The sequence below is a fragment of the Monodelphis domestica genome, chromosome 8, assembly GCF_027887165.1.
Source record: "Monodelphis domestica isolate mMonDom1 chromosome 8, mMonDom1.pri, whole genome shotgun sequence".
NCBI classification, from domain to species: domain Eukaryota; kingdom Metazoa; phylum Chordata; class Mammalia; order Didelphimorphia; family Didelphidae; genus Monodelphis; species Monodelphis domestica.
Genome location: NC_077234.1, coordinates 171,247,159 through 171,257,057, shown reverse-complemented (window position 1 = coordinate 171,257,057; position 9,899 = coordinate 171,247,159). Strand labels below are relative to the sequence as shown.

The window sequence follows — 9,899 nt, the reverse complement described above, 5'->3', positions numbered from 1 at the left end:
TAATTGACACATACTCAAGGGTCATATGGGCCACGGCACAAACGGGAGAAAAAGTTTCTCATGTCATTGCACACTTGCTGGAAGCATTTGCGCATTTGGGCATTCCAAGTCAGATAAAAACTGACAATGGTACTGCATATACCAGCAAAAGGTTTGCAGAATTTTGCAAACTGTGGAATATAAACCACAAAACTGGAATTCCAGGTAACTCCACTGGTCAAGCAATAGTGGAGAGAGCTAACAGGACTCTCAAGAACCAGATACAAAAACAAAAAGGAGAGTACCTGACAATTTATGAAGGTGATATCTCTAAACCCAAACCTATTATCCCTAACAAACTGTTAAGGATAGTACTTTTAACTCTCAATCATTTCTCCATCCCAGAAGGGCTGAATGCTACACCTATGCAGACGCATTTTGAGTGTCATGATACAATGGACACGGTGCAGCAGCCCTGGGTTTTTTGGAGATTGCCAGGAGACAAAGATTACAGAGGTCCGAACAGGCTAATAACGATGGGTCGAGGCTATGCTTGTGTTTCCACAGATAATGGAGAGATCTGGACTCCCAGTAAGCATCTCAAACCGTGGAAGGGACCGCTTCCAGATGCAAGGGGAGCAGAGCAACAGGCTCACCAGTCTAGCACCGCACCGGCTGCCCGAGACCAGGACGAGAAGCAGACGAGCATCGCTGCTGTCTCCAGTCATCTACCTGATGGTCAAGCGCAGGGCACCGGGATCGAAGGCAACACTGGTGAATGCACGCACTCTGAACACTGACATTACATTTACTCTGATGACATTCACTATTTTGACTTTGCTGAACATCTGTCATGCTGAAGTCTACTGGTCCATCGTGCCCAAACCTCCTATTTTGAGAATGTTAACTTGGATGGACAAGCCCCCTCTGGTATATGTTAACAACACGGACTGGCTACCACACCCTATTCTAGCCAAACGTGTTCCTCTAGAGTCTGAAGGGGCTCTGTACAATTATTCAGGATCTACTGTGTATCCTCCATTTTGTATGTCTTTTAGAAATTCGTTTATTGGTAATTCTTTCTGTGTACCACGCAGACAGCAAGCGTGGATTGTCAAAAATGCCACTGACAACAGTTATGTAGGGGTTGGCATGGGTGTGATAGGAATGGGAGATGAGTTAGCACGTAAGACGTTCCAACCTAAACACCCTGCTAACAAGTACCTATGTCCAAATCAGATAGGTACGGTACAAAAGGAGTTGCCATGGACAGATTGTTCTGTCCGAGTTCCCAGAAAGGTTAAGATGCCGGCAACCACAGACTTTAACATCTACAATTGGGCACCCAGGTTACGTTGTGGTCGCTCTGAACAACTGACACGGTTAGACAAATACACTGACTATGAGAAATGGCACATGCCATGTCAGAATTTTCAGAAAATTGAGGACTTACTAGAAGTAGACATGGCTGGTTCTAGACTTGCTATTGAAGCAGGTCCTATACAGAACACACAGTGGAAGATAGTGGCTGCCACGCAGCCGATATACAAGTTTAAGGTCAAGGTGAAGAACTCAGGACTTGATCTTGAGTATGACAGTCACATCAATGTCACAGCATGTGTTTTTGCTCCTTATGTAATGCTAGTAGGTAACAACCTACGAATTTTTAAAAATGACCAAGGTCTATATGAGATCAACTGCACAAAATGTCGCCTACATCAATGCCTTAGTCCTAAACACCAAGATTCATATGTTGCTATCATGTATCATCCACCTTTAATGTGGGTACCTGTCAACTTGACAGAGACGTGGGCATCTACGCCTACGGTGCACATTGTTCAAAAGGCATTTAACATGGTTATACATAGGTCCAAGAGAATGGTCTTTGCAGTTGTAGGAGCCGTAGTCTCAGTAATTGCCATGATCACATCACTAACCACGGCAACATTGGCATTAACTTCCTCTATCCAGAACCATGAGTTCATACAGGAAGTGGTGTCTAACTCTTCCAAATTATGGCACACTCAGCAGAGTATTGACTTAGCTTACAGAGATGAGCTGGACAGTTTAAAAGATGCTGTGTTTTGGTTAGGTAAAGAGGTTGAAGCTTTACACACTAGGATTACTTATCCCTGTCATTACAATCAAACGGGTTATTGTATTACTCCGTTGCCATATGATAATGTGTCATATGAATGGCAACTGGTCGTTCAGCACATCAAGGGTGCTTGGGGAAGTCATAACAGCACCTTGGACATTATTAAGTTGCAACAGCAGATCAACAAATTAGACCAAATTGTATATGAGAATGAAGCTGCAAATATAGCTGCAAATTGGGAAGCAACTTTATCTTCCCTAGATCCCCAAAATTGGTTTGGTAGAGCTAATTTAACCAGCATTGGTACTATCATTTTATTCATATTATTGGCTATTGGTTTGATTATACTTTGCAGCAGAAGCTGTAAAAACAGAGCCTACATTCGAGGCATACTGCCAGAATTGGCACGGTCTTATCACACTAGGCAATTGGTGCCTGAAAATGTTGAATTGAACACAACCGTTTTATGAAAGACCAGAGTATCATGATATTTTACATTCCAATCTTTGATATATACTGAGAAGGTGAAGGCATGTTTGCTATGTCACACGTCTGTCCCTCCTGAATTGTTCAGAGAGGATGTTTTTTCTTTAAAGGAATCTCTCCCACCACACAATAAAAAAGAAAAGGGAGAGGAAGCTTATAGAGATCAGTGTTTCTAAGAAATCTTACAGAGATCAGTATTTTGCTCTAAGATCAGTATTTATATTTTAGAGGACACTTTTTAAAGTCACTCTTGATTGATCAACCTTGATTTTTTCTTTTGCACTATTAAGGCCAGAAATTTAAGCATAAAGAAGGTACTGTTAATGCTCTGATCCAGAATTATGAAGGTGCCAAGATTTCTAGAATTACAGTCACCTTACGGTCAGTAAGCATGAGAACATGACAGAAATTGTTAATTTTCAGTTGACCATTCTGGAGAGTGATGTCTGATTGCATGCAACGGGAATCATGATGAATACCAGACAGCCTAAGCCACGGTGATGCATTTTCCATGTGAAATGGATGCTTGAGGTTGGGGAATGCAGAGACATAGTGCACTGACGCCCTCAGTCACTGGAGGTCCTGGCATCGTCCTTCCAACCAGTTTCTTAGGTGGCAGGCATCTGGCAGTGAGAGCGAATAGATCCCAAAGATGCAGAATCAGTTCAAGAGAAGGAAAGCATTTATCCTTCGGGTCCAGAGGAGGTCAGTTGTGCTAATCATGATGAGATCTGACAACTTCTCATGGTTCTGACTGGTGAAGAGTGACGTAGTTAACTGAAGCACCTATCTTGTCAGACGGAGAACTTCTACCTCATGAAACCAGGATCAGTGTTATGGAAATTATTTTTCTCTTTGACATTTTATATTTTATATAATTATTTTGTTAAGCACATAGATAGAAAAAAGGTTCACACTTGATTTTTATATTTGAATTTTATAATCGGGTTTGATTTTCTCACTGTGAATTGTTATGATTGTGCACCAGTGTGTTTATATTTAGCGTGTGTTGAGTTACATTTTGATATTACTCTATTCATTTGTGTGTCAAACAAAAAGGGGGAGATGTAGCAGCCCAGCCCTAGACGTTGTGGGGAAGCAAGGAATGTGAGTGAGCACATGGTCATTATGTGCATGGCAATGAACTCTATTGCCAGCATGGCTGAAGTTTAGGCGCGAAACCTTGCTTTCCTGTGTCCCACTCACCTGAGGAGTAAAACCCCACCTTCACCTTGTCATAGGTTGTATTATCCAATAGGGGTACCCCAGATAACTCATCCATATGTATTGAGGTATCATATAACTGTTCAATATGTATTGAGCTGGCATGACTATAAATAAACCAGCTCCTCTAAGCTCCGCCCACTGGTTCAGGATTCCTGGGTCTGGCAAGTAGCAACTTCTCCCCTGTCCCTCTTCTATATCTTTCTTACAAAGGCCTGGTCCTTAGACCAGGCCTGCCTTACTAAGGCCTGGTCATTAGTCCAGGCCTGCCTTACTTCCTCTCTTTCTCCTAATGCTATCTAGCATTATCTACCTCTTGTAGTTCCTAGCCTCCTTTCCATCTGCACTAGCTTTATCCTCTGACCGGTACGGTGTTAAAAGAGGATCATTGGGTGGTTTCAGCCTGAATATTCACACCCAGTGGTCGGAGCTTAGCTGTGGCTCATACAAATAATATCCGTCTACTGACTCGGTTACTCACATCTCTAAAGTCGGCCCGTTCACGCCCTTCGCGGGTAAAAAACTTCTTCTCTATCTCTATCCTCTCAAATTCTTCCCCCCCATTGCAGCCTCTTGCAGGCCGGGAGGTTGCAGACCTATTTTTTATATATAAAAATATTTTATTTGTTTTTTTCCAAAATACCAGCTTCTAGTTTTACTTACTAATTCTGTACTTCTTTTACTTTCAATTTTATTAATTTCTCCTTTAATTTTAAGGATCCCTTATTAGCTTTCATTTAGGGATTTTTAATTTGTTCACTTTCAAGTATTTTAATTTGCATGCCATGTAAATTATAGGATATAAATTCCCCCTGAGTACTGCTTTGGTGGCATTCCATAGATTTTGAAAAGATGTCTCATCATTGTCATTTTCTTCAATGACAGTATTGTTTCTATGATTTTTTTCTTTAACCAGTTTTGGAGAATCATATTATTTAATTATTTAATTTCCAATTAATTTTGGATTTGCCTCTCCATATACACTTACTATTTTTTTTTCAGCTAGAAATTCATGGTGATTTTAATTGATATAGAGGGAAGAATTTAAGAAAGAGAGAGAGAGAGAGGAAAAGAGTTAATTTAAACTGTTCTGGCTCAGGCTGAGACAGGAAGGTGTTCAAGGCCTAGGCCAAAGGACCTCCCCTTAGAGCCAAGGGAAAAGGGAATCAGTCTTATCATTCACCATGTGACTGTCTCAAGGAAGCTGTCTGAGGGAGCTCCTCCAGGCTCCAGTTCCAGGATTGAACTGGCATCCAGGCCTGCTCATAGGAAGTGACCAGCCACATCCACCACTCCAGGGAAAGAGACCAAAGAGAGGAAGTGACATGAAATTTTTGGATGGTTTTACATCACTTTCCTGCATCTCATCTGTACCAATGGTAGGTTCAGTTTAACTTAGGACAACCCAGGGGTCTGTCAGCTGTTTTCTGCACATGTCTATCAAAGGTCATCCCCCTGAATACTTAATCCTTAAGTATGGGTATAGACATTCCTGATTTTGTCAGACTAAGTATCTTCATTGTTACAATGAGGAGATAGCTAAATCCAATCTTCACGAATTCCCCTGATGATCATTGGGAGATTAATCTCTCCATTGATCATTTAAAATAATCATCTTGTAGTCCTAAAGCACTTCTAACTATAGCTATATACAATATTCAATTTCTAAGAGGAAATTACAATAGTTAGACAAAGAAGGAAACAGAAGAAAGACAAAGAAAAGTAAAACCAATGTTTGCTGGGCTCATTGACAAAAAACAATTAGGGGGCAGTCCCCTTTTGGCATAAGAGTATACATTCAAATAAATATTCAGTCAAATTTCAGTTCAATCAACTACACCCAAAGTTCATTCTTGAACTTCTTGATGTAGTGTAAGTTTTCTGGCATCTTTCTCCAACAGTTCCTTTTCTGGATTTAGGAATTAGCAAGCTTCTTCCTTGAAGATCTTTTCTCTAACAAAATTCAAAATCATGGATTTTTTTTTATTTTTTTAATAATATTTTCTTTGATCATTTCCAAGCATTATTCATTAAAGACAAAGATCATTTTCTTTTCCTTCCCCCCCAACCCCCCATAGCTGATGTGTGATTCCACTGGATATCACATGTGTTCTTGATTTGAATCCATTGTCATGTTGTTAGTATTTGCATTAGAGTGTTCATTTAGAGTCTCTCCTCTGTCATGTCCCCTCAACCCCTGTAGTTGGGCAGTTGCTTTTCCTTGGTGTTCTTCTCCCACAGTTTGTCCTCTGCTTATGAATAGTATTTTTTTCTCCTAGATCCCTGCAGATTGTTCAGGGACATTACACCACTACTAATGGAGAAGTCCATTACGTTCGATTATACCACAGTGTATTAGTCTCTGTGTACAATGATCTCCTGGTTCTGCTCATCTCACTCTGCATCACTTCCTGGAGGTCATTCCAGTCTCCATGGAATTCCTCCACTTTATTATTCCTTTTTGCACGATAGTATTCCATCACCAACATATACCACAATTTGTTCAGCCATTCCCCAATTGAAGGGCATCCCCTCGTTTTCCAATTTTTGGCCACCACAAAGAGTGCAGCTATGAATATTTTTGTAAAAGTCTTTTTGTCCATTATCTCTTTGGGGTACTACACTTACTATTTTTATCTTTATTACATTATGATCTGAAAAGGTTACATTTATTATTTCTGCTCTTTTGCACTTGTTTGCAGTGTTTTTATGCCCTAGTACATGGTCTATTTTTGTGAATGTACCATGTGCTGCTGAAAAGAAGGTGTGTTTCTTTTGTCCCTATTGACTTTTTCCACATATCTATTAACTCTAATGTTTCTAAGATTTCATTCAAATTTCTTACCTCTTTCTTATTTATTTTTTGGTTTGATTTATCTAGATCTGATAGAGGAAGGTTCAGGTCTCCCACTATTATAATTTAAGATAATTTCCTCCTTCAACTCCACTAGTTTCTCCTTTAGAAATTTGGGTACTATATCATTTGGTGAATATATGTTGATTTGATATTTCCTCTTTGTCTATACTGCCTTTTATCAGGATGTGATTACCTTCCCTATATCTTTTAATAAGATCTATTTTTTACATTGTCTTTGTCAAATATCATGATTACAACTCCTGCCTTCTTTTTCTCATTTGAAGTCCAATAGATTTTGCTCCAGGCTTTGTCCTTCATCCTGAGTGTGTCTACCTGCCTCATGTGTGTGGTAGGTTTTTGGTTTCTAATACACTCTGGTATTTGCTTTCATTTCATGGATGCATTCATACAGTTCACAGAGTTATGATTGCCACCTCTGTATTCCCCAAAATTTTGATACCCTCTCCTAGTTCTTCCCTTTCTTCTTTTGCTATTTCCATTTAAACCAGTAATTTGATTTTCATCAGTCCCTGTAATTCCCAACCTTATTTTACCTCCTTTTTTAGTCCCTCCATTTTTGTTCCCTTATTATTTTTGAGGGTCTATTAAACTTCCTCCCCCTCTCTTTCTTCCCATTTTGTACTCCCCATCTCACTCCCATCCCTTACTTTTAACCTTCTCACTTTCCATGTAGGATAAGTTAGAATTCAATACCCCAAAGGAACTAGATGCTCTTCCCTCTCAGAATTTATTCCACTTAGAGTAAGGTTTAAGTATTGCCAATTAGCACTCTCTTCCTATCCTTCTTATAATAATATTCTTCCCTTCCTCTTCCCATGTACCTTTTTGTGTGATATAGATTGTCCTATTTATCTTATTCCTTCAAGTTTCTCTTGATGCTATCTTCTATTCTCTTCCCCCCTTTTTCTTTACATATTATCTTAGACCACTTATTACCCCAATCTCTACCTATGAATGATTCTTCTAATTACTATAATAGTGAATATAATTTTTGAGAGTTACAAATAGCATTTTCCATATAATGATATAAGCAATTTGATCATTTTGAAGCCCTTAAAGAAGAAAATTTAAATGAAAGTAATTTTTTTTCTTTCCCATCTCTTTGTTATTTAACTTTTCATGGTTCACTTGATTTTTATGTTTGGATATCAAACTTCCCACTTAGTTCTGGTCTTTTCCTTACAAATACTTGGAAATCTTCTATTTTGTTGAATATCCATACTTTCCCATGGAAGTATATAGTCAGTTTTTATGGGTAGGTGATTCTTGGTTGAAGACCTAATTCTCTTGCCTTTCTAAATATTATATCCCAAGTCTTTTGTACTTTAGTGTGGAAGCTTCCAAATCTTGTGTAATCATGATTGGTGCTCCTTGATATCTTAATTATCTCTTTCTGGCTTCTTGTAAGATTTTCTCCTTAGCTTGGAAGATCTTGCATTTGGCAACTAAATTCCTAGGGGTTGACTTTTGAGGATGTAGTGTAGAGGATGTTCTATGAACTCTTTCATTGTCCATTTTGCCCTCTTGTTCAAGAAAATCAGGGCAGTTTTCTTGGATAATTTTTTATAGTATGATTTCAAGGTTTCTGTTTATTTCTGGGTTTTCAGGTAGACCAATGATTCTCAAATTGCCTCTTCTAGACTATTTTTCATGATCAGTCATATTCTCAATGAGATATTTCATATTTACTTCTATTTTGTCAGTCTTTTGACTTTGCTTCATTAATTCTTGCTGTTTTGTGAGATCATTGGCTTCCAGCTACCCAATTCTGGTCTTTAAAGACTGATTTTTCTCTATGATATTTTGGTTTTCCACTATAATCTTTTGATTTTACTTTTTGGCTTTGTCTATCCTGCTTTTAATGGTTTCCAGATATTTAATTTTTTCTTCCAATTTATTTATCATTCCATTTGATTTCTGGGTTTCTTTCTCCAATTGGGATTTTCTGTCTTTAAGACTTTTATTTACTTTTTTTGAACTATTTCCAACTTTTCTTGCCAAAACTCCTCCATTTTTCTCAAAATCTCAGATTTAACTCCAATTTCTGGGTTTTTTTTTGGAAAGTTTGGATGCATTTAATAGTTAATTTTCCTCTGATGCTTCCTCTGTAGTCTATATTTTTTCTCCATAAAATTTATCCATAGTCAAATCCTTCTTCTTGATCTTCTTGGTGGTTGGAAGTTGTATTTTTTGGGCATTGTTTGCCATCGCTAAGCTGGAGGGCAGGCTTTCTGTGTAGGGAGCTAAGGAGAGTGGTTTTTGCTTGAGGCCACCTCTTGTATCCACAGCTTCTTTTATGTCTCACCCCTCTCTGTGCTATCTCTGTGCCCAAGGTCTTTACTCTTTGGCCTACTGGGTCTCAGGCCTTGCTGTTCTCTGGGGTATGTCCCTGGAGGTCTTAGCTTCCAAAGGCCTAGATGTGCCCCTCACTCGCCCACTGACTCTAGCTCTCTGGCTCTGACCCTGGCTCTGTAGATGGGGTGGACAAGGGTTGATCAACTCACATTTTGGTGTGCAAATTCCCAATTTCTAAATATCCTCAGTCTGAGCCCTACTGTGGAGACCCTTCATTCATCTTAATTTGTTTTGGGGGGGCCTTTTAGGTAATCTATGTCAGTAGGTGATGAGGAGAGGAAGAGTCTTGCATCTAAACTGCAATCATGTTAACCTGGTAATCTCTTAGTCAAGTTTTCAGGACTACGAGATGTGGGAAAAAATCCAAAGGATTCTCACCATCATCCAAAATAAGCTAATAATTTGATTGAAATTGTCTAGATCCACATTCATTCTTCCCTTGCATATCCTGAGGGGCCCAACTTATCAAACTGAAAGTTTGCCTCTTTCATGTAAAGCCCAAAATAGGCTGCAGCTTCGAAGATCTAAAGTAGACAGGTAAGCAATATTTTCCCTTGGGCCTTAACCTGCATGTAGCTTAGTTCCCTCTTCTGTAAACTGGGGGGAATTATACTCATTTGTCTCTCAGGATTCCATGTGTTCCAGAATGAAGTCTAGTTAAAGAGGTAACTTGGTATAGTAGATGGAATACTATATATTCCAGGCATTTTAGAAAAAACACTTCCAATACATGCTAAAATAGTTGTTATTTGTTTCTTTCTCATTAAACTTAAGTGTAGAAAACTAAAATTAAGATATGAACATGCCAGATCAAATGGAATCATACATGTACAAAACTTTTGCTTTTAGAAGATACGGTTGTATTTTTTATTATTTGTT

At 38.8% G+C, this 9,899-nt stretch overlaps 1 protein-coding gene across 1 annotated transcript; it reads left to right on the top strand.

The window, feature by feature from the left end:
• Positions 1–795: 795 nt before the first annotated feature.
• Positions 796–2,547, top strand: LOC107650777 (endogenous retrovirus group K member 6 Env polyprotein-like). The gene has a single exon (XM_056808500.1). It carries the CDS (start codon positions 796–798, stop codon positions 2,545–2,547), a length of 1,752 nt encoding a protein of 583 aa, XP_056664478.1.
• Positions 2,548–9,899: the final 7,352 nt, after the last annotated feature.